The sequence below is a fragment of the Aythya fuligula genome, chromosome Z (genome assembly GCF_009819795.1).
Source record: "Aythya fuligula isolate bAytFul2 chromosome Z, bAytFul2.pri, whole genome shotgun sequence".
In the NCBI taxonomy this organism is placed as follows: domain Eukaryota; kingdom Metazoa; phylum Chordata; class Aves; order Anseriformes; family Anatidae; genus Aythya; species Aythya fuligula.
The window spans coordinates 23,013,422-23,038,956 of record NC_045593.1 but is presented as its reverse complement, the minus strand read 5'-3'; the positions used below and the strand labels follow the sequence as shown (position 1 = coordinate 23,038,956).

The window sequence follows — 25,535 nt, the reverse complement described above, 5'->3', positions numbered from 1 at the left end:
TGCTTGCATGGAAATATATTCTAAGTATGTCTGATCAGAGAAACATCTAATGTAATACTCAGCGTAGAAATTGTTTCAGTTGCAGTTTTGGTTTTGTAACGAGTATAAAGTAGACTCATTTGTCCTGAGACAGAATTAAATCTGCAACTTCTGAAGAAATCATCATAACATCATTTGAGGCTACAGATAGTCATACTGGCAAAATGCAACTTGGCTACCATTTCTGTATCTCTCCTACCTCTTACTACCACATGGTCACATCTCCTTCAGTTTGTGTCAACTTAACTTGAAAACAGATTATAAATAAAGTTATTTACATTTTTTGCGTTGATAGTTGTGGCTTTAATGTTTTAGTTTTTTGGTACAACTAGAATAACAGATTATACTGTGTTTGTTTTTTTAATACCTTTTATGCTGTTTGGTATGCATTTTATTAAATGTGTAAGGTATGGTTTCAATTTTTTTTGTATGAGCTCATCTCCTCAATTTAGTTAGCTGGTCTTAAATTTATCTAATATCTTAAAATTGAAAGATTTTGGATATAGACAAGTCTAAAATAATTTACTTATCCATAAAACGATAGTTCTTTCAGCCTGAAATAGTTTTGTCAGAACCACAATTTAATAACTTCACATATTTTTAAAATAACAACAGTGGAGTATGGCTATTTGAAAGAAACTGCCCCTGAATCTTTCCCCTCACCCAACATGACGTTAATGCAAAATAAATTGCAAAAGACACACTTTTTTTAAAAGGTTTTATTTTCAGTAAATAAAATGAATACGCATCTGTTAAAATGATTTCAAAAAATGCTCAGAGAAGTTATATAAGCATACTTATGATGATGAATATATAGGGAGTTTGTTTGTCTTTACACCTTTTAATATGATTCATCTGCAAAAACATCAGAAGTTGGTCCAAAAAAAAAAAAAAACAAACCAGCTGGAATAAGATTTTTCTTCAGCTTTCTTGTTTGACTTTTGAAGAAACCACACAGACTTGAGCAATATCATCATACTCATATGTTCTCTTCAAAAATGTGTCTGTAAGTCTCAAGCCAGAAACACTCTAGAAAGGGAAAAGATTTATAAGAGTTATTAGAATGACTAGGCTTTTAAGACAGCTATTTAATAATAAAGTCATGCCGTAAAGACTTACTTGTAATCCCTGCACTGAAGACAATAACGTAAGTGCAAGATGGAGCGATGAACTTGGGTGCAGCTTTCCAAGTTGTCTTCCTGAAACTCCACACCAGTGGATGGAATTCGTATTGCACATTTCTAAAACCAGATCCATAGTCCTTTCACTGCTAGAGGAAAAGGAAAAAGAAGAATAAATCCGTGGGCTATTTTTAAGCATTCAAGAACTGCAGCCATGTAACAGCTAGATTACTTTATTATTCAGGTTGTTGTTAATCAAGGACTTAATAATTTATGTAATTATAAGAAGGCAAGTAGGGTATACTGTGATGTGCACTGATTTATTTGCATATAGCTTTGACTGATATACGAGTTTTCTGTCATGGATTCAGTTATACCGGAGGCCGTAATACTAGTCACATTTTGGATGTCCTTCAAGATTTACCATGAGAAATAACTGCAGACCAGGTGTCTGCTTTAGTCCCTGGCTTCTAATTTTATTTAGAATTACTTTACTTAAATATCACTCTTGCAACGCTTTTATAACAGCCTACTGTAGATCATAGTGTAAATACAAAGAAAGTCAAAACATGGATAGAAACACAAAAGACTACTTTGACTATGTTCAGCAGACATAGGAGTGGTACAGAACTAGCAGTAAAATCAGGCTGGATACAAATGGCATTTATTCTAAAAAAAAAAAAAAAACTGTTTAAAAACAAACAAAAAGCCCCAACAACTACTTAAGAACTAAGAGGACTTTTGATTTAAGTATGCAATTTAATTGTGAAATCTTGCATGATATTGCAGCCAATTCCACGGAATTCTGCTACTGATTTTTGACAGTCTCCAAATTCAAACGGCATTAACATATAATTTGTTAATGCTCTGTCCTGCCAGTGGGCAGGCTGGGGGTGCAGCAGGAGCTGGGAGAGGACAGACCCAGGACAGCTGACCCCAACTGCCCAAAGGGGTATTCCGTACTGTATGGGGTCATGCTAAACAATATATAGGGGTGGCTAGCCGGCGTGGGGGGGACAGCTGCTCAGGGATACGCTGGGCATCGGTCAGCTGGTGGTGAGCAATTGCATTGTGCATCACCTGCTTTGTGCACAGTAGTACTCTTGTTATATTGTTATTTTCCTGTCTTAATAAACTCTGTATCTCAACCCACAGGCTTCATTTTCCCGTTCCTCTCCCTCATCCCAGAGAGGGAGCGGGGAGGGTGAGTGACCAGCTGCGTGGTGCTTAGCTGCCAGCTGGGTTAAACCACAACAAAAATGTAATGGCTACAACTTACCCACTCAGGAAAAAAGCATAAGCATCACGTGACATCATTACCTGCAATTTGTTATTTTACATGTAATATCAAAAGGTTCTTCCAAATTTACAGTGTCTGGTATTGTCTCCAGAGAAAGCCTTACATCACCATAACCAGGTGCCTGGGGAGGTACAAGAATGCAAATTTCTTAAATTCTGGCTAGCAAAGCTGGAGTTGTTACTACTCAAGTTTTCATTTACTGCAACAGGCTTAGAATAGCAGGAATGTGAAGACAGGAGATAACTCTTCATGCTTTTGACTTATAGCCATATCACAGCAGTGCTCCACCCACTACTGACCATCAGCTTGAGAGATTTAACAATTCATTCGACAACCATGATCTGCATATCAAGAATGATGGCATTATTTATAGGGAATGATACACACTTAAGTATTAAGTTTATCATATAATTCACATCCTCCGTGTCCAAATACTCATATACTGCTTCTGAAAACATCAGTGTTCATTTTAAGACCTTTCTATTAGATGGATAACAAAGAAACGATGGACAACATTAGTATAGTTTCCCTGCATTTGTCTTTCACTGTTCTTGACCTTTAGAAAAAGCATCGTCCCTAAGAAATTAGCTTGTTCATTCTCCTTGCCATTTCAGTCCCCCAAGCCTCTGCCAAAATAATCAGCTGCTACCAGTAAGAATGGTGCATATTACACTTCGAAAATCTAAATTAAGTTACTGACTTGAATCAGCCCAAGTTCAGAGTAGCTAGGGTTTGTTAGTAAATAACAGGAAATGTATTTGGCTCTTGACAAAATTTGATAGTTGACAATCTCCACAGGCAAAAAAAAATCCTAAGGCAAAAACAAGGGAAAATTTTGTCCTGCCTGACAAGCTGTAGTTGTGACGCATGCTCAAATTCAGCGATAAATAATGCTGTGGTAAAAGTTACATTTACAACTTGATTAAAAGGCCAAAGAGGCCCCAAAAAACAGTGATTTGACAGCTTGTGAACAGTTTTCAGTTATATTTGGCTCCTTACATGCTAAAGACAGATGGCATTTTAAAAAGCATATTAAATTAGACATTAGAGACAGCAGAGGGATATCAAAACTGACAAAGAATTTCCTATCAGTAAAGCAATGTAAGTTTGGCAACTTGAAAAAAAGAAATGTAGTTTGTGAATTCCAAGAGCACTCCACAAAACCAATCAAATTACATTAAGTAGAAGATTCAAGATACTTGTTTCAAAAGTACATTCCTGACCAGGTAATGAAAGAAGTAATGAAAGTAATGAAAGAAAGTAACAGTACAGTAAAATTCCATGCCTGTGAAGGAAATAGTGGTCGTAAGGCTGTGGAATCTAGACATGAAATAATCTGATAGCACTCAGAAGATAAAACAACATGAGGGAGGAATTGCAACCTCGAATTCATAAACTTTTTATAAATCAACCAGATATAATAGACCGAATCAAAACTATAGATATGAAAGTTGAATATATTATATATGCTATATGTAAAAAATTACTACTCAAAGAAGCTCAGATGTCTGAATGAATTAGGGAGCAGACTTCTACGTCAAATGTTGGCATACATAAAGGAGTTCTTTTATCACTGCTTTTCAGTTTGCTGCTGAATGGCATCCAAGAAGTTATTTTTATTCTAATGGAAATATTTTACTACACTTGTTATTGATTCTGGCACTTCAAGTTTACAAGACACTAAGTTACGTTGTTCAGTGCTGTGAAGAAAAGGAAAAGACATGTTATGTATCACAGAATAAATCCTTAAGAACAACAAAAAGTTGCCATTCATAAGAACAAAAGGAATACTTTTCTTCAGCTACAGTTCCTCCAAGTAGTACTTCTTCCACACTTCATAGATCAAATGTGTGCTCAGTATTTATATCAAATAACTTTCCCAAATGTACACAGACATGAATTCAGAATGAGGTCCACAAAGTAAGCAGCTTGAACTTTTCCTTTGAGACATTATTGAACTGTTCAACAGGTTGCCTTAAAAATGGATGCTAAATTAAACCAATGCTTAAGTTAAAGACTTACCATTCTTTGGAGTTGGCTTGTTTGCAGCCTTCCTCGTTCACCTAGATTCGTTTTCCATACGATGTCTAGTTTTCCAATCACTGTTACACCTTTTATTACTCCAGCTTTCTCTGCAAATTCCTGCTTTGGTTTTAGGCAGTATAAGTATTGACGTGTATCCATAGGTTGTAAATAAGTCCTTGAGCCAAAAGTGGACTCACTAAAACAAAAAACAACATGCCATAATTTAAACACTTATTTTTAAGAGGACTTAAAAAGAACCCTACGTTTCTTCTCCATTCTCCCCAGTTTTACTGTGTGTCTGGCATTTTATTCTACATCATTCTAGTCTACATTCTATTTTATGTATCTTCACAACAGAAAACAATTCTACAATCTATGTACATTGAAAGGACCATTTGTAGATGAGAGGAAAGTCAACTCAGCTGAGCCAGAGGAAACTGAGGTGCAAATTCACTTTGTTAAATGATAGTTTATTATCATCTGGCATCTTAGCATTTGAACAACAGTGCTGGCAATTTTTAAAAAGTAATTTAATCTCATTAGTCAAGGCTAGTATACATCTCTGAAAAAAAATGTAAACCACAGTAATTGTAATTTAGAATAGTATGTTAGAATATTGATTTAATTATGTCAAATAATCAACCGTAGCAATGCTTCATCTACCTCAAACACATACACTAAGCTAAACTTCTATTTCTGCCTGAGATACTGACAGATTGAGACACACAGGTAAAACAAAGTGCAAAAACAGCTTCATTATTTCATGTATTTTTTAACCCTCATTAACCAGATCAAGAAAATAACAAAAAAATCAAAAACAGTTATACAGAAACTGAGTATCTGACCTAGGGAGGGGCAAGCACTAGTACAGAGACAAAAAAAGAATCTGGATGCCTACTCTGATTTTCACATTAATTTGGAGCTTACCCAGACAGATGAGAGTAGAAAAAGCAGTTGCTGTAGTTCAGGCTCCCTGTGCATGTTAGCATTTTGAAGTAAACAGTTCTTCATTTTAACAATGACAAGGAATTTAGAACTTACTCATGGATTGAAATAATGCAGAAAATAAGCACTTAAGAGGTATATACCGAGGACTGTATATTCCTTGCAGAATGGATTTTATAGCAAAGGGTCATATAGTCTGCTTTATAAAGCTGAATACATTCATTGAGTGCTATTAAGATGCTGAAAAATTTGCATAAAAAGGCCAGTAGTATAATGGAGCTACTTACAAAAAACTAAGTTTACTGCTTGAAACGTGCTGAAATGTTACTTAATGAACAGATTAGGATAGTATCATATAACCTGAAGGCAAGGGCAACTGCAAAGATTAATTAAATTCCATTTCAGCTTCCCATTTTTTCCAGAGTTCTTTCAACGGCATGCCCAAACAGCAGTTTAACCATCTTCTCAAACATTAGGAAAAGGGAGGAAGGTACTCCAGATGCTGAGAACCACAGTGTTTAGCTTCAGAGCATGCGGAAAGCTGGCATGTAAATATGATATTCTTAACAACAACAATCCCTTCCACAGATCCCAAAAGCAGCTTATTCATATTTCAGTGTTCTCAGCATTAAATCTTTAAAGAAATAGATAATTATGACTGCCAGGAAGTACAGAACTTATTTTGGTGTTGAATTTCAATTCATCTGAAACTACTTGTGACAAGAACTTGACACACTACAATTTTATGTAATTGCTATAGACTCTTCCATTTTTAAGCACAGACCTTTAAGTTTTTTCCATCAAGACCCACAGTCCCCTCAGTATCTTACACAAGTATTTTGTTTGGCCTCCCTGGCTAAACATTAAGATTAAGCATTCTTTAATCTCTTTACTACTCCTGCCAGCCTTGATAAGGTTTTCTTAGCTGCTTAGATACCAAATGGCAGTGACCACCATGTGAAATTCGATCCACAAATGCAGAAGTGTACCTCATTCACCACATTCATTGCAACTCAGTATGAAAAAATCAATTAATTCTATGTCTTTCTAAACACTTCTGCTACATAAACTGCTATTTGGTTCCTTTTCCAGTGAATCTCAGACTCTAGCAGTCTCACAAGCTGACGATTCGAATTCAGGGCAAGAAACACTACAGTGGACACGAACACTTCATATGAACAGCACTCCACTATGCTGCAGCTGAGTGCTTTGACAGTCAGGGAGAAGACAGAATTTTCACTTCAGCCCCCACTACAAAGCACCCACACTACACCTCCTCAAAACAAAAACAAAAACAAGCAACTGCAAAGCACAAACAGCCAAAGTTGACCTCCACCCAGACATTACAGGCTTTTGCATCCTCAACAGTTTCACTGCTAAACATATACATAAACAGATCAAGTCAGAACCACACAGGGGCTGAATTTTATAAAGGCGATACTGAAAAACATACTAGGTAGATACTAGGTAGAATTACAAAGTTTAAATAATAGTTTCTAAAAAAAATTAAAACTCTTACAGCTGAATTCCTAACAGAAATTTGACCTTTTAAATCAGGCAAAGAAGTACAATCCTACAGTTACAGACAACTCACTAATTGTAATGCTTATAACTCATGAAACCATAATGTGAAGTTTCAAAGCCAAATACCAACTAATTTCTGAATCTCAACATACCTTTCCCCTGCTGTTTCAACTGTGTTCAGTTCCGCAACATTGTACATAATGGATGGCTCTAAAGAAACCTTCTCCATAAACATTGGAGAGGTAGTGATATTCTGTATCTGAGCTTCCAGAAACACTTCATCTGTCTGAAAAAACAGAACAGCAAAATCATGAAAATGTGATTGATGTTATTAAAAAGAGAAGACAGTCCTATTGTTAAAAAAAATAAGTCATGTGTGTTTAGTTCATGCCTGCAAATCAAATTAAAGTAATTAATGCAAGAAAAACCTTAATCCCAGTTACAATTAATAGGAGCAAAAGTGTTAGTCAACAGATATCTTGCCAAACAATGGATGTGGGATAATTTTTCTATGTTCTAGCTATTGCTTATTTGTAATGCTCAGATTGCCACTTCCCAAAACTTTCATCAACTCAATAAAAACTCAAGTTCTAATACAAAATATTAAAAGAAAAAAAAAGAAAAAAAAAGGAATCGCAGTGCACATTAATGCCATGCCATGCCAGATTACTAGTGCCTCAAGCTGTGTAAAAAAAATGTAAAGTATGTGTGTTTTGCTTGAACTGAAGTATAATAGTTCAGGTACATGCTCTGAGATTTTCTCATTATTTTAAAACATTAATGTACCAGCTAAAAAGCAAAACAGCCTCCTCTCTCATCAGCTTTGTCATGCCTATGGTCACCAGCATTATACGCATCCATCAGTTTAATTGGTGCTCTACCTTCAGAATGCCCTATAGGACACATCTGTGCAAATGAAACCAGTGCCTGAAGATGGTATACAAGTACCAATTCTAGCACAGGAATGAGAGGTACGGACTTTTTAACTCAATAAACTGAAAAATCATGAAACTTGAGGTGTTTTTGCCTTCATTGCTTCTGTGGAATTGCAGACCATTAAAGTCACTTTGAAGCTTTAAAACCTCAGGATAGAATAATTATTGAAGGCTCAGTCTACTAGAAATACAAGCCCCTGGAGAAGTGCCAATTATTTAAAATTAAAAAAGAAAAAGAAAAAAAAAAAAAAAAGTTTGTGGAAATACCAAATCTGTATTTCCAAAAAAGCTATTGATAAATACAATTAGAACCAGTTAAGGTGTTTTATTATGATAATTTCAAAAGATGTATTTTATGAAGAAGGTGGAAGGAAGCTTATAGTTTCTTTTTAATCATTGTAAAAAAGCGACCTCATTGTACTAATAAATTCCTGCTTGTAAATTACAAAATAGAAGTCCGAATTTTATTACTCTCAAAAGGCACTGTATCACAAGGAGAAATACAGAATGGTACTGGAACTATACATTGTGCTTTACTAACATGTTATGCACAAATCATGTGTATATACATAAAGGAATGAAAATTGTGCAAGCCTAACAGGTTATGGACAGACCTCGCACTTGCAGAAGGCGTTGGAACAACCCCCAACTGAAACATGGCTCCTAGCAGTCATTACTACTAACACCACCTAGCTGTCACTTAAATTGGCATTGTTTATATCCCATAAATCCATTGCTCAAAATCTCCATTAACCCAAGTTTTAGTTGTTTTAATGCAGCAACCATAGGCAAAGTTTTAGAAAAAGCTAGTTTGAAAGGGAAAAGAAAAAACAAGCAGCATAATGAAAAAGCAAGTTAGCTTCATGTTACTCCTAACTTGTTTAAATATCATGGTTTTTTTTAAATAAAACAAAAAAAAGCACTTAAGTACTTCACAAGAATGCAGCTTGCTTTAACACAACGCACACCTTAAAGTGAGATCAGACTGCTGAAGTACCATACTAACTCATCAGCTGTTACATGCAGTTAAAAGTCGGAAAGCACAGCTCCAGCCTGGGAAAGGAAGAACATCCAGCTGCTGCTCTCTCCTCAAACCCACTGTCTCCACCAACTGGACGGGAAAAGTTCTGTCACAGCTCACACAAGCAGTGCTGTAGTTAAACCTACACTTCCAGGGTTCAGTACCAATCAGGTTTTAAAAGGGATTAACTCCCACTTTCACATAATGAATCGATCCCCTTGTCCAGTTAAAAAGGAAACTTCTATGCCATCAAATTTTGGTGAGATGTTGTATAGAATGGCCCACACAAACAAGTGTTTAAAGTAATCAACTTTTAGTTTCAACAATGGGTATTAAAGAAAGAGCTAACCATTTAAATGATTAGCTGCACATATGCAGGACAGATGACAAAACATCAGTTCATGATATGCAGAACAAACATTGCTTTTCCATTATGTTTTTTAAAATAATGTCAACAACAAGCACAGAGACAGAGAGACAATTAAAAAAGCATATATATTTATAAAAAAATAAATAAAAATTACCACAGAACTGAGGTCACTCTAATGGGAAAATAAAAAAGAACACATTAGAGAAATTAGGGTTAAATGTTAAAGAAAAAGGAGGCTAACTTTCAAACAAAATGCATTTCTGCATTTTTTTGCACCATCTAAACAAGAGAGCATTAGTAAGACAGAAATGTAAATTAAAATGGATGCAAACAAAGATGACAACTACATTTCTAAAAAGTCGTAGCTAGTATTGTTACATGGTTTACTAGCTTTGCTTCAGATTTTACTAAATGTAAAACCAATCCAAAATAGAGCCTAGGGCACATAAATCACACATAAGGCATGGTAGAATATACTGATGGATAAAAAAAAAAAAAAAAAAAAAAAAAAAAAGCAGTTAGTTTTGGAGCAAGTTTAAAGTTTGCCCTCAGTTTAAATCCATGCAATCGGTTGTATATGAAATGGAAAAACAGTCCTTGTCATTTTACAGATAATGTTAAGTATTTGTATTTTTAAGGTCTCAAAAATAAAAATCAAGTGATAATGGGTTCTAACAAAGCCACAATACTACAGATTAAAACAAGATTTGGGTTTGGGGTAATTTAATTGGGAAAAAAAAAAAAAAAAAAAAAAACTTTTTTTGGGGGGAATAGCCATCATTCAAAAAGAAACCAACATTAATTGCAAAATTTATTTTCTTAAGTGGCTGTGCGTTTGTCTCCCTTGTCATGTTTGCAGGAACAGAACCTTTTATAGAGCCTTTTCGAAGGCACACCAGTCAGTGAAGCACCTTCTGCAGACTGTGGCAGGTAATTCAATCACAGGATTGCTGCAAGCTAGGGTGACAGGGCATGCATTCTATACACGGATTTCAGTGACCACCATGATTTGGATGTTACTGCAACATGAGCAACAAGCAAGAAGATTAAAGTTCAGTGTTATATTTTGTCTTAGGAAGATGAAAAAAATTACTAGAAATTGCGATTCATAATTTTTGTGACAAATTTTATGAATTGATAGCATCACATTTGTAACGTTAATAGTAATAGCTTAAAACCTTTAAAGACCTTTAGTAAATCAGTAACTGACAGGTACAATTGCTTCCCTTCCCATTTCCCAAGTAGGAAGGAAATTCTTAAATTCTTAAAATTCAGGGTGATGGTGTTGGTGCTTCTGACAGCAGTGTAATAGCACATACAATACTTACACAATTACCTCATTATTATTATTATTATTTTATTCACCTTCTGCCATCACAACACACAGCAGCACTTTATATACTTTCAGATGTGAAATCACAATCAGCTTGTTAGGCAAATGAAAATCTCTCAATATCACCCACAATGTTGTGTTTGTGTGTTTTTGTTTTTCTTTAAAAAAAAAAAAAAAAGTTTTAATCAATCACGTGAATACTATGGTAATGGCAGTAACATAAACAACCAGACAGAAAAAAAAAAAAAAACAAAAGGCAAAAACCTGGCCTTTTTAAACCTTTATGAATTAAAAAAACAAATGAAAAAAACACACCACCACCAGCTCAAATACCACAGCTTCTCATGAATCTGTATCGTGAGAAATTGGTTGTTAATTGAAGAAAGAAGATACTTTATTCAGTCCCTTATCAAGGCCAGACAGTAAAACATCTTTTCAATAAAATAATTTTGAGTTACATCAAGTCTGCCCAAAATTTACTTTAAGTGGCTTTTATTTCTATTTTTTAGGAAGTGTTCCAGCACAGAACAAAATTTACATGTGAAGTGCACAGAGACAGCAACATTTACTTTAAGATGCCTGTCCCTCTTTCACCCACCATCTGTTTTCCATCTGCAATAAAATCCATGGAGGAAATGGAGTTTTATCTCGTTCCCAAAGGAATTACCTTGGTTTTATATCACTTGGTTTTATATAGATGTTTCCAGATATTCGCATTTATGGATAACACCAGATCTATGAAGCACTCAACTAGTGGTACATTGTATATTCTAACTCTACTCAGGTACCTCACTCTTAGTAAACCTAAGAACCGAAGACTGTAGCCTAATGTAGCCAGGGATTTTTAGGAAAACATTTCCTTCCTTTTCCTCTGTACTTCAATATTTAAATTATTTATGATCTACACCTCCCTTTAAATAAAACTCTCTATATTAAATGGCTCATGATCTACGTGCTATTCATTCTCAACAGAGAAAATCTTGGTTGGGAATTTCCTGTGCGACACTGAACATGACAGAACTTTGCACATGGAATCCTCATTTGTAGATCAGAAATTGTCTGCTATTTCTCCCTTCCATTTTCTCTGTTGATATTGTTAGGAAGGGAAAGAAATATATCTTTTGTACACTCTACAACAAAACTATTTACAGAATCATAGAATCATTAAGGTTGGAAAAAACCTCCAAAACCATCTGGTCCAAACATCCTCCTACCACCAATATCACCCACTAAACCACGTCCAACCATGTCCAACCTTTCTTTAAGCATCCCCAGGGATGGTGACTCCACCACCTCCCTGGGCAATTCAATACATATATATGCAGGGAATGTCTAAAATTGAAAGTAACGATGTATGTAATTTGTAATAGTTTCCACTATCAGCATTACTTTCATTTAAAATTCTTCCCGGAAATAGCTGAAGACAGCTATACCTAAGTATGTCCAAATAAATATTTACTGTCATTTAGTTTTGCAGTACTGTCACAAACCTAAAAAAATAATTTACGTTACAGAGAACTCATATTTACATTGGAGAAAAATAAATTTAAATTTCCCCAGTCTGGTAAACTATTGATTGTTTTGCAAACAATTAATATCCCCTACAGTAGGTAGTCTATCAACCTAAAAATACAAGACATAAATGGAAGTATTTAAGATTATGGGAAAGCAGAAAATATGAAAAAGAAATCAGTCAATTGCATTAAGGTCCTGGCCTAGATACCATCTCATTCTCCCTTCATCATAAATATACCTGTTTTTAAACTAATGACATAAACCCACCACGTAAAGTTTCACTTCAGAACAGATCATCTTGCTAAGGAATCTGGTACCTAAGAAGTTATTTGAATTTCACCTAACCACCTAACATGAAGTAATAAAAAAACAAGCATACCAAACCCAAACCCAAATGCAAATAGCTCACACTTACCTCCGCATTGTAGAATTTGGTTTTGACATCTAGTGGTTTGAGAACCTGAATGAAATGAAAAAGGACAGATCAACAGCTGGTTTCTCAGACAACTCCAGCATAAACTTTTTGTAAGTGTCAGAATCTCTGGTGTGTTGATTCTGTTACTTTGATCTTAAGCAGAACAGACGGATAAAGGAAGACACAACAGAATCACCTCTGGTAAAATCTCACAATTAACTATATTCTGCTTCTTATTAACATACTTGGCTGCTTTGTAACTTTGAGTAGCATTCTCCTATTGATAAAAAATAGTGCTCCACTGTCCTCTTAAGAAATGAGACAAATACAATGCAGCGAGCAGAATATGTCTTTAGAATAACATTACATCCACCTCATATCCTGAAGTGCTCTCTGCTTGCTTTCAAGTGGGAAAAAGAGCAGTGTAATATTTACAACTCCTTCACACCATTTCGCAGCAAACAAATGTTGCTGAGGACTTCTCAAAAAATAAATGAAAGAGAACTATTCATATGATTAGTTTAAGCAATGAACCATTACTAGCCTTGACTTCCTTCTTGAAAGTACAATAGCTAAAATTATGAAGAAGTGAAAAAAAAAACAAACACACTTTTTAATCACGTAAAATTGGGTCTACAGGAAAAAAAAAAAAGACTACCAAAAGGGATAATTAAATGCATGTTTTAAGTGCTTGGACTTTGTGCATAAAGCCACTACACTTAACTCAAAATAGTTAATATATGAAATGGATATACGTTGATAGAACTCAAAGAAATAAACTATTATACTTGAAAGTAAACAAGTTTACTGAAGTAAACAAGTTGCTGAAGACATTTATTCTGCTTCACATATGGAAAAATTTATTTTATTTACATGTGAGTGTACTATATCCCGAGAGATGCCTAAAGTTCCAAGTTCTGAACAAAGTTTCTAAGTTTTTAGCCCTGAAGAATTCAAGGTTAAAAAGAGTCCTCACAGAGAGTTTTGCATAAAAGGTAAAATGTTCAAATCTTTCCAGTAACAATTACCACCTCTCTCTGTAGCCAGGAAAAAAAAATACAATTTTAATTTATATGTTTGTCAAGTTTGGAGGTTGTTTTTTGTTTGTTTTAAGTATTCTTCTTATTATTAATTTCTCTAAATTTTGATGTTTTCTACCTCTTTCTGACAAAGTCCTTCTGTTCATTCCAGTAAATTTCAAGTGGCATTTTAGTAAAAATCAAGTAATTATTTTACTGTTCCCAATAAAAACAAAACAAAACCCAACAACAACAAAACTCTAGACAGAATCATAGGAATGCACAGGAACATAATGGTCTTAATTAATCGGTGATAGCTCTAGAAAAAAATAGGCGCTATTCATCAATATTAAAGCCCATAATTGGTAAAAAAGAAGCTGTTTGAAAACAAACTGCAACACTGGTTCAACCTAAAAGAGCCTAGAAAATATAATGGAAAAAAGTTAGTATCTGTCAAACAGTAAACATTTTTTTTATGTTATAAAGTAGCTGGTGGCACCTCTCTTACCAAGGAGCCATCACTTGCCATTGTAATGTCACTATTCAGTTGCCTTTAATATTTTTGTTTGTTTCTTCTCACATTTTGTAGCTAGCATCGCCATGCCAAATGCAAAAACAACAACCAAAGTATTACGTATTTTTCTTATAATGAATCTGAGAGTATTTATAGAGCAGTGATAAAGTGATATATATAGTGATATTTATACATATCACACACTTATACGTATGTACATATATACACACACACACTTTCTGATAATCTCTTATACTGCTCTCTTTAAAGGAAGAGTTTCAAATTTGACAGATAACTTGCTTGAGCTACTCTGAGATTAAAGTTCACTGTGTTTGATTAAGTTATAAATTATATAGAAATTAAAAAACATGCATGTAGACCCCTAAAAATGTTTCCAAACAAGCATCTGTATTGAGTGTAAAGGATTTTGAATTAAAATTGAACTAGGTTCTACCAGGAAGTTTAAGTAGGGAAGAGGAGACCTCTATGAGAGAATCCAAAAATGTATTCAGTAAAGCACATCACCTAGTCCTCTGTTATTATCCTACAGTTATCCAAGTCCCAGTATAGTTCTCTAAAAATAAACATCCATTACATATACAGCTAAAATACACTTTCCTGCCAGAACGAGTCCACAGATGATAGTACTTTCCTGCTTTCATCAGTTATTATAATCAAGTCTTGAAACCTTAGTGGTGGAACAAAGGGTTTCAACTCCATCAATTACTTCTACTGATATATATATATGCATAAGATACAATATATTAGAATTCTTCTCTTAGTTTCCTTTGAAAAACAAACCATTACATTCAATTTTTAAAAGGTTACATACACTAAAAGAAAAATCTAAATTTTATAATCTAAATTCAAAGGTTAGATGTATTAAAAGTCAGACTGACTTGTTTTGTTTAAAAGTAACCATAAAGCTGGCTGCTATGAAAACATCTTTTTAAATTCTTTCTGAAATGTTTATCTGCATGGTAATTAGAAATCCTCAATTCATGCAAAGTTCCACCTGTTTTAGTTCAAATGTCAAATATTAGTATGTAACTGTTTTAAAGGATCAAATATTTTAAAATTATTTTCCATATCTACCCATTTATTACAAGTAGACTAGAATACTTTGTACAATACCTGAAATTTGAAGAACTTTCTGAAGTACATCTTCTCCCCTGTCTGCGTAGTGTAACTTACTGCACAAACTAAGCTGAAACGTTTTTAAAAATAAATTGAGTTACTTTAAATTTTGAACTATATCAAAGCAGAAATAAAATATCATGCATTTTCTGCAGTTTATTTTAAACTTTATAAAACTCTGTAGTGCTATAAACAAATAATCAGATAAAAATGCAAATCAGAAGATTTAAAACCTTACATGTGTGTTCCTATTTCCTTTACTTCATGATGAATCACATCATCAATACAACAGTCAGGTTTAAGTTCTGCCACTGCAGCACTAGAAGCTGAAAGGTTCAGACGCTGAGAACTTGTCTGAAGGTCAGCCTAGGAATAGAAAAACGAAGCACTGGTTAGAACTACAGCTGCTATGGGCAATCTAAGAAGAAACAGCGTATGCTGAGAAGTATTAGGTTTCACTTAGGGTTTTGTATGCTTTTATACACAAAATACAACAAAGCCACGTTACTTGTCAAAGTAAAAGACAATTTCTAAAACATATCATAGAATTACAGAATGGTTTGGATTGGAAGGAACCATAAATATCACCCAGTTCCAACCCCCCTGCCATGGGCAGGGACACCTCCCACCAGACCAGGTTGCCCAAAGGCCATCCAGCCTGGCCTTGTGGATGGGGCATCCACAGCTTCCCTGGGCAATGTGTTCCAGCACCTCACCACCCTCTGAGTGAACAACTTATTCCTAATATCTAATCTAAACCTACCCTCTTTTAGTTTAAAACCATCTCCTTTAAAACGCAGCTTATACAATCAATTTCCCTTTACTTTTGAGTTCCACAAATTCTAGAATTTCTGCTCTCAACAGATTATTTGTTCAGCAGCAAATGCAAAAAAATGATGCAGTAGGAAAGAAATAATTTGAAATATAAACAAAATTCAAGTCAATACATGCCTTAAAGAGACTTTATGACAAGGATTGGATGACCTTATTGAAAGTGCAAGTAAAAATACAAACTCAGTTTGTTTTGGCTGCAGAAGTTTTGCTACACTAATTCTCCAGAGAAGCTTTACAACTTCTCCATTTTTTGAAACAATCCTATCTTTTTATTTTAATCTTTAGAGATTTCTACATCACTTCTATTTTTATGAATTTTTGTTTCCAGGGATATTTTCTGGGTCAGAAAAAAATGGACAGATATTTCTTAAAGTCTGTATATAAAACATGTTAAATGCATCAGGTATCATCAGGAAATTTGTTTAACTTTTGTGTATTTTTTTCAATAAACCTAGTATATAGATTTATCTTTACATACCTTCACCAGTATGTCCTTGACAACTTGGTTACTGTCATTATGTACACTAATGTAACTGGAAAATGTTTCTCCCAGAAATATATTTCTGTGATAAAAAAAAAAAAAGAATATGTTTAGCAACAACAACAACAGCAAAATAATATTTCACTAAAGCCCCTTTAAATTCTTTTTTATTTGTCTATTCTAAGCTGTTCAGTAACCTTGCCAATGCCAATTACTAGACCCGATTCTTAAAATGCTACAAAGAGGTAGTCTGTGAAAGTCCTAGAAGAGACTTACATAGAAGTTGCAGTAAATCCTGCTTAGAGAACTCCTAGTCAAATGCTGTGCTTAAACTATATTGCAACAAGCTCTATTATGGGAATCCTATTTCCTGTAGTTACAAAGCTGCATCAGACATAGTAATTAAAAACATTCTATTTTCTTTTATATATTTCCAGTATCCAGCAGGCAAGAGAACTCTTTCTAAAATTCAAACATAAGAACTTAGGAGGCTGTCAGATCAAATCCTTTAAGTATGTTGGCAATTTCACTCCCATTCTTTGAAATGTCATCCTTCTGAGAGAAAATTTCAAAAGAAAACAAACATATCAGCACACCCAAATATCCGTCAGTATAAGCTGTTGTTTATAGTAGTGTTTTATGTCAGAAATTCATCCAGAGCTGTAAATTTCTTTCAAATTTACATACTTGTTATATTCAGTCAGGCTACAGATAACAAACATTAGGCAATATACATTTATATGTTATGTCCTGTTATAAATCAAGTTTCTATTTTTAAAATGACTGAACATTTTATTGCATAACAATGATATTCAAAAAAAGAAAGACAATTAATAATTACATTGCTACAACTTGCGTGTTAAATAGTACAACACATTCATTCTTACCCAAAATTTTGAGGCAAAGTCAGCATTTCTCCTAGCATCAAAGCTTCTGCTCCTTTTACAGTAGAAGGATCATCTTTCATGAGCTGGTTAAATAGATTACCTGTAGAAATATCAAGTTACTAGTATCAAATATCTGCCAAGTCTAAAGCTTTGCTTACATTTAAGATATGACACAAACACTTATTTAGATGTACCTTGTATTTGGCATACTTACTCTACAAGCAACTTATTTAGGGGTAAAATCTGCATGACCTGCTTATAAATTATAACCTACTTCCTGGCATTTGTGTCCAATAAATCATTCTGTACATATGCAGAAAGGTCTAATCCCAAAGGCATTCTCAAGTTACAATTAAACTTTAAGGGAAATTCTGCCTGAACAGAGCACATTACAAGACAGAAATAATCAGTCCCGCTTACTTTTTTTCCCGTTTGCTTTGCATTTCCACACAGCCCTCTCTTCCTGGATCTTTCTTTTTCTTCTTTCTTACACGTGGCTTCCAGCTACTTCTTGCAACTACTGCTGAGGAACAACCCAGGAACTTCTAATTCATGACTATACCCCAAGCATTTTGCCATTCGAAAGCTGTGATTCTTGCAAAATCATTTGCCATAAAACGTTAATGCACTGGTTACAATTAGCAGGGCATTTTCTTTCTTCAGATGAAGCAGATACTAACACCAAACTTATGTTTTCTACAATTACACTTTTCTGTTATAGCTGTTTTCCATTTTAAAATAACAGCATGCTCCCTAAGTCACAATAGCATCTATAGGGGAATCTTAATATCTCAGACTTTGAGTTCACACGTGCAATGAAATTACCAAATTTCCAAAGCTCTAGGTCAAGTGTTGTACAGTGCACCTGGGCATTTTCCTGTAGCTAACGCCAAACAAAATATATTGCTGTTTCAGGCTACTTTCTCCGGGATATCATAAGACTCCTTTGATATCTAAGTCTCAGACACTTACAGGGGTTAAACCTGGCAATGTGTACACAATACTATGTCAATACAGAAGACATACCTGGCAAATCTCTCTCTTCACAGGTCACCGGAATATTAGTGAATAAGGTAGGTTTGGTTAGCCTCATCACTGCAAAATCAGAAAATAAACCATAGGTCAATAAAACGTTTGTCTGTTTGTTTGAAGTATAATTTTGTCTTGCTTTCCTCCCACATAAACAAAACAAAACAAAAAAAGCCTCAGCTTAAATGATGGTAAGACCTTTTAAGATCATCTGGTTATTTTTAATACAACAAATTCCCTTGTACCCTGAGATCCAAGAGCATTGGCGATATTACACCTGCCTGCCTTATTCCCTTGGCAATCTGATGTGCTTAAGGTCTTATCTGTTAAAGTGCTTTGTGGACTTCAGAAGCAGTCCATAAGTTTACAGAACTATGTAGGCTAAAAGTCTGTCCTATTATCCTGGTTGCTATATAACTGCACAAAATGACTGATCTGGACCCTTTCAGCCATATGCTCCAGGACATAAAGAATAGCATTTACATACTAATCTCCACAAGATACACAAGTCCAAGACCCACAATTATTTACACAACTGTTTTTTTTTTTTTTTTCTTGTGGTGACAAACTTTAAGAGGAACCTGCTTACAAAACACTTTTTATCAATACTGACAAAATCAAATCACTGAGATCTTGCTATTAAAAAGTCTCTAACTCCCTGCTATTAAAAAAACAAAAAACAAAACAAACAAACAACAACAACAACAACAAAAACAACCCTCTACTTCCAGAAAGTGGTATTTTCAAAGGCTATTTCTCCTATGAAGATGGGCTAAGGGAGCTGGGGCTGTTCAGCCTGGAGAAGAGAAGGCTCTGGGCAGACCTTAGAGCAGCCTTCCAGTTCCTAAAGGTGGCCTACAGGAAAGCTGGGTAGGGACTCTTTGTCAGGGAGTGGAGTGATAGGGCAAGGGCAAATAACTTTAAACTAAAACAGGGGAGATTTAGATTGGATATAAGGAAGAAATTCTTTACTGTGAGGTTGGTGAGGCCCTGGCACAGGCTGCCCAGAGAAGCTGTGGGTCCCCCATCCCTGGAGGTGCTCAAGGCCAGGCTGGATGGGGCTTTGGGCAACCTGGTCTGGTGGGAGGTGTCCCTGTCCATGGAATTAGTGGGCTTTAGGGTTCCTTCCAACACAAACCATTCTGTGGTTCTATTTTAACTCATAACACTTAAAGTTGCATGATTTACATTCCATTACGTATTCTTAAAGAATTCTTAAAATAATTCCTCCCTATTCATACAAATCAATGCTCCCAAACTTGCATATTGCTTCACATGAAAGCATTCATATGAAACTTATTTGCATTTGCAACCTGAGATGTTGCATGTGATATGAATATGAAAAAAGCACTATTTCATTTTTCTTCTAAGCTACTGAAACATAAAACCACATTATTTTCTGTAAAGTAAAACAAAAAAAAGGGATTTCTCATGAATGCAAAAAGTTAATCAACAACCTTGCACCAAAATATGGACTGTGCTTTTACCTTTATCATACACCTTAAATGGGTCTTATATGTCCAGTCAGCTTTTGTTACTTGCAACTGTGTGAAATACTCTATTGTTCTGATATACGTTAGGGTGTAGTGGGTTGTATCGGCTCACAGTAACTATACTATCACCCAGCAAACCCACGCAAGTTAGTATTGACGTGAAGAAATCTCAGTTTTCACATAAAAAATAACAATAATAACGATAATACATTCTCATTGATATGGTGAAAAGTTGAAAAGTGTGAAGTCTGAAGGCCATGAGGTAAATAAAAACCCACAAAACAAGCAAATGGAGAACCTCTGTCAACAGTGACAATGACGGAGATACTGAATTATATGTGCATATTAACTAAGCATTTCTAGAGTAGTTAAAAAAAAAAGTTTTATATTGTACAACTGCTTGTACATTGGCGCTACCCCAAAACCAGTAATTCTATAGAGAAACTAAATGTGGCACTCAACTCTTAGTACACCAGTTTCCAGCTGAGGTGTGCCCAGCAAGCACTGTGTGTATCATTAGCATTATCATTAGTTTACACCAGCCAAGCCAAAGCAGCAGAAAGCTGACAGCTACTACTGAACAGTGACACTGATCTCTGCTCCAGTTTAGAAAGATCACAGAATTACAGAATATCCTGAGTTGGAAGGGACCCACAAGAATCATGGAGTCCAACTCCTGGCTCCACACAGGACCACCCAAAAACCAGACCAGATGTCTGAGAGCATTGTCCAAACACTCCTTGAACTCTGTCAGGCTTGGTGCCACGATGTCCTGGTTTCAGTTAGGGCAGCGTTCATTTTCTTCCTAGTAGCTGGTAGGGTGCTACGTCTTGGCTTAGGATGAGAAGAGTGCTGATAACATGCTGATGTTTTAATTGTTGCAGAGCGCTGTTTACACCAAGCTTCTCACTCTGTCCTGCCAGCGGGCAGGCTGGGGGTGCAGCAGGAGGTAGGAGGGGACAGACCCAGGACAGCTGACCCCAACTGCCCAAAGGGGTATTCCGTACCGTATGGGGTCATGCTGAGCAATAGATAGGGGTGGGAGGGCCAGCTGCTCGGGGTTAGGCTGGGCATCGGTCAGTGGGTGGTGAGCAATTGCATTGTGCATCACTTGCTTTGTACACATTATTAGTAGTAGTACTATTATCATCATTATTGTTATTATTACCATTGTTATTATTACTTTTCTGTCTTAAACTGTCTTTATCTCAACTCACAGGCTTCACTTTCCCATTTCTCTCCCCCATCCCAGAGAGGGAGGGGGAAGGTGAGCAAATGGCTGTGTGGTGTTTAGCTGCCAGCCAGGTTAAACCACAAGACATGCCCACTGCCAGGGGCAGCCTGTCCCAGCGCCCAACCACCTCTGGGTGCAGACCCTTTCCCTAAACCCCAGCCTGACCCTCCCCTGTCCCAGCTCCATGCCGTTCCCTCGGGTCCTGTACTTGGCCAGCAGGGAAAAACAGATCAGCAACGAATGAAGTCAAAACACATAAATGAGGATATGTACATTCTTGTATTTAATGGCACTACTAAAACAATACTGGAAACTATTAAAAAGTATTTTACCCTTGGAGGACTACCTATCATCTCTTGCTTTTCTTCTCACATCCTAGATACAAATATAACATGAAATAAATTCCTAATTACTCCGCATTCTACTCCACTATATTTTTTAAAATTCTGACAGCACAAAGTAACTTCATCAGTACTGTCTTTAAGATCAGAAAAATAATTTCAGTGAAATAACTTGGCTATATAAACTTTAAATCTAATAATGACCATTAGTTACTCCAGCCATAACTTTGTATCAGTTTTGCTAAGCAATAACATTAAATCTCACACAAACACACCAAATGTCAATACAGGATGTTTAGCATTCAGTCAAAGTTTAATAATACACGTCAATGACCCAAACTGAGAGATATCCTTAGATTTAAAATACAAAAATGCCTACAATAAATTATTATTCTAACATATGATTGTCATGCCAAGAAAAGCACAAGTAACATTCCAAGGGAATTATTTACTTTTCTGGAAAAATTAAGTGTGGAAACTTAAAGGAAACTTAATTTTTTCCTTTAGACAACTGAAGTAGACAAAAGCTACAAAACAGAGTACTAAACCAAATAAATGTACTAATCTTATTAGAACCTTTCATAAGTTTCCTGGCAAAACAAATATATTATTACAGCTTAAAAATTGTAGCAAATTAATATTAAATATTTAATAGTTAATAATAGCTTGTTAATTCATCAGTTGTTTTAAAGTTTATATATTATAAGCTTAAAAACTCTAGTGCTTCACACAGCAATATTATTATGAAACTATTGTACATTTATAAACTAAATATAATTCCAAATTTATGTACAAATAAATTCATTTTATTAGTAAGACTCAGCTTCTCCCTAAGAATATTTCTTACATATTCACAGTATAATATATCACAGAAAATCCATATCTCTCCCACAGATCTTTGGATAGTAGCATTGCAAGACGGCAATTCATTATGTTTGATGAGTCTGTTCAATTTTATCCAGACGTCCTCCAAGTTCTGATTACTACAAGTAGACTGTCCGATTGTCCACTTTGCTCTATAGAATGCATGCAGTTTTAGTCTTTCCAAACTGTTCTGCAGTTCTCGAGATAAAGGAAGAATCTTTTCTTTAAGCTTAGGGCTATGGACAGAGACACTCCAAGACCTTTTCAATTTTTGTTCTCCGTTAGATGGTGGTTCTCCTTGATTTTCCAAGTTAACTGGTCTGTGAACATTTTGTGTTTGGACTAAAGTCTGCCCATGATTCGTGTTAGACTGAAACTCAGGAAGATTTTTTGTGCAGTCATAACTAGGAGATCCTACAATGTATTCTGAAGGTGAAGAAAGTTGTTTTAATTCTTCTGCTTCCTCAGAAGAAATAACAGGTGGTTGCTTTTTTGGTTTGAGGGGAAGTCTGCACAAATCACTTGGAAACCAGGGTGTAAATCTTGGTAACTGACGAATAGGAAAGTCCTTCACTGCCGCTTGTGCAATTTTCTGCAGTTCTATTAGATCTTTCTGATGTGGTCGATAATGCAAGACCACTTCCATGCTTGTACCACTTACTCTTAATAAAAGGAAAAGTCTCTTGATTAGGATTCATAAATCTAGACTGAAACATCTTATTTATAAGAATTTCCTTCCCCCGTGCTGCAAAGATCAGTGGAAAACAGGACCTAAAGCAGAAGTATTATAAAAAAAAAAAAAATAAGATACTACCATATGACAAACAACAGTGCTAGGATATTTTGTTAAAAAAAAAAAAAAAAAAAAAAGATAGATCTAGATATCCAGATACAGACATATATATCAGAATGTTTCTACTTTACCCAGGCTGTCTATAGCAACTGTATTTCACAGCAACTGTATTTCATTACTGCCAGCATAACTTCATTACACTGAAAATTACCCGTATGAGCACAGCTTACTCAACAGCATCCCTCACAAGAGAAATCCTTTTACTGTTACCTTCTCATACTTGTCATCCACATGTAACTATTCTTGCTACATCTTTTAATATTCATCAAAAAGAGGCTCTCCCTTGTTGAGGATACCTCAGAAGTTCTCTCAGATGTCCACTTTTACATATTAAAGCAATAATTCTCTTGTCCCAGAGATTCTATTCTCTGATACTAACCACCACTACTAACCAGTTACTACCACTTACTAACAAGCATACCACATACTAACAAGCATATATCAAGGTATGAAGTAAAATAACCAAAAAAAAATAACCAAAAACGTATTTAAAAGCTTGTCATCTTTAACAAGATACACCACTACCTATTTTACCAAACTCACCAATCAAAACTATTATTTATTTAATCAAGTATTTTCCTTCAAAAATTTCAACATGCTAAATCAGGGCATATAGATGAACTAGCAAATTTACTATGCATTACAAAAACCCTTCTTCAAACAGCACAGACAGATGCAACAGTTTTTGAAGTCTCAGACTAACAGGAAAGTGTTGTGGACACGCTAAAGTGGTCTGCTCTTCTTCCAGCTCATATCAAAACTGCACGTTCGATTCTGATCTCAAAGCTTCCAAGCGATACATTCAGCTAGTCTTCTGGAATAACTTACAGATACAGTAAGTTCCTGAAGACTTTATACTCTGAAAGTGTCTGTAATTTCTTTCTTTCATACAATGACTATATTAAAAACAGGAAAAAAAAAAAAAGAAAAAAAAAAAACACACACACTACTATGAAACATGATATAGTATGCACTAAAACATGCCTTCTCTTTCTCTCCAGCTTCTCCCTCTCCCCCATTGCAAAATGATTTTGCAATCATTTAAGGTTCCCTACCAAACATCAGCAACACACACTAACATCAAATCAATAAAATCTAGGATTGCTTAGTCATTGCACTGTCTCTATATATAAATAGGCAAAATGCAAAGAAATTCAGATACCTTTCTCCCTTCTATTTGCAAAACCTACGTCCTGGGCACTGTACCACATTCAATACAAAGCCAAGTATTGAACTGACACCTCACAAAGACACCACAGAACATGTTCCTTTGGATTAGTCACTACCGAAACGCACTTGCAGTGGCACCTGACATTGTCTCACGTTCTAGGGGGTTTGCTGTTGATTTTTTTGCGTGCATGTACACGTGCGAAAGCGGCTGTTGATCGCCAGATGATGGTTAGTTCACAGATGTCACCGTGAGACGCCGACACTGTAAGATCTGTCCCCAGGAGTGCTGGAAGCTGGTGCTGGGGCAGAAAATGGACGCTGACAGGCGCTTTGCACCAGCGCTGCGTTATGCAGCCCCACTCGTGTAGGACACGCACGGAATAGAGATTTAGGCTATTGATTGCTACTACCCAACGAGGAACATTTATTTCCAAGCCAAGCATTGTCCAAGAGATAGGCGGCAGGTTTTACTGAAAGAAGGGGCAATGAGACTCAGGCTTTTTGGCATCTGAGTTAGTAACGTACTGCACCCTCCTGCCAGCTGGCATGCCCAGGTTCCCTGCTGATCCTTTTTACAGCGTTATTTTGACATTTTTATCGCTAATAACTCTGCCAGGCACAAGGGGGCCCACCCACTTCTCCATTTCCCTTCCTAACGAGTCTGGAACCAAGGACACAAACCCCGCATCCCCTCGTCGAGGCCAAACTCCTCAAATTTTAAGGAAAAAAAAATATTTATATATATATATATATATATATAACTAACCCAGGGAAAGGAGACATTTAAAGCACACAAAGAAAGAAAAACACCGTCTGAAACCCTCCCTCCCGCCCCTCGGAGCCAGGCCCTGCGGCGGAGGGCGGCCCCCGAGGGCCCGTGTCGGTGCCCGCTCCCCGGTACCTTTCAGGGCCAGCAGGTGCTCCTGCTTGGGCTGCGCCACGTCCATGGCGCCGCCGTCCCCCCGCGGGCAGCGCCTGCTCCTCCGCCGCTCCAACCGGAAACGCCCGTCACCGGCACGGCAGGGGAGGGGAGGGACTACAACTCCCAGAAGGCATTGCCGCTCACGGAGGGGGCTGGGGAGGGGTCTCGCCCCGCGGGGCATGACGGGAGGTGTAGTTGTCTGGTGAGAGTCAGT

General features: G+C 36.0%; 2 protein-coding genes across 5 annotated transcripts; both read right to left on the bottom strand.

Annotated features, from left to right (window-relative positions):
• Window positions 1-789: 789 nt before the first annotated feature.
• Window positions 790-25,405, bottom strand: TRAPPC13 (trafficking protein particle complex 13). 4 transcript variants are annotated; one of them, XM_032206157.1, is made up of 13 exons: window positions 25,301-25,405; window positions 18,442-18,510; window positions 17,416-17,515; window positions 16,526-16,610; window positions 15,452-15,579; window positions 15,211-15,283; window positions 12,544-12,588; window positions 9,435-9,452; window positions 7,107-7,240; window positions 4,483-4,681; window positions 2,481-2,581; window positions 1,159-1,309; window positions 790-1,068 (listed from the first exon to the last, which is right to left on the bottom strand). In XM_032206157.1, exons 1-13 carry the CDS (start codon window positions 25,344-25,346, stop codon window positions 961-963), a joined length of 1,257 nt encoding a protein of 418 aa, XP_032062048.1. In that variant the 5' UTR covers window positions 25,347-25,405; the 3' UTR covers window positions 790-960. The 4 variants fall into 4 exon arrangements, with proteins under 4 accessions (XP_032062048.1, XP_032062049.1, XP_032062050.1 ...); XM_032206158.1 differs by having other exon boundaries at window positions 1,159-1,306; XM_032206159.1 differs by lacking the exon at window positions 9,435-9,452.
• Window positions 22,273-25,360, bottom strand: SHLD3 (shieldin complex subunit 3). The gene is made up of 2 exons (XM_032206161.1): window positions 25,301-25,360; window positions 22,273-23,147 (listed from the first exon to the last, which is right to left on the bottom strand). The coding sequence occupies exon 2, from the start codon at window positions 23,020-23,022 to the stop codon at window positions 22,273-22,275; it is 750 nt and encodes a 249-aa protein (XP_032062052.1). The 5' UTR covers window positions 23,023-23,147; window positions 25,301-25,360.
• Window positions 25,406-25,535: the final 130 nt, after the last annotated feature.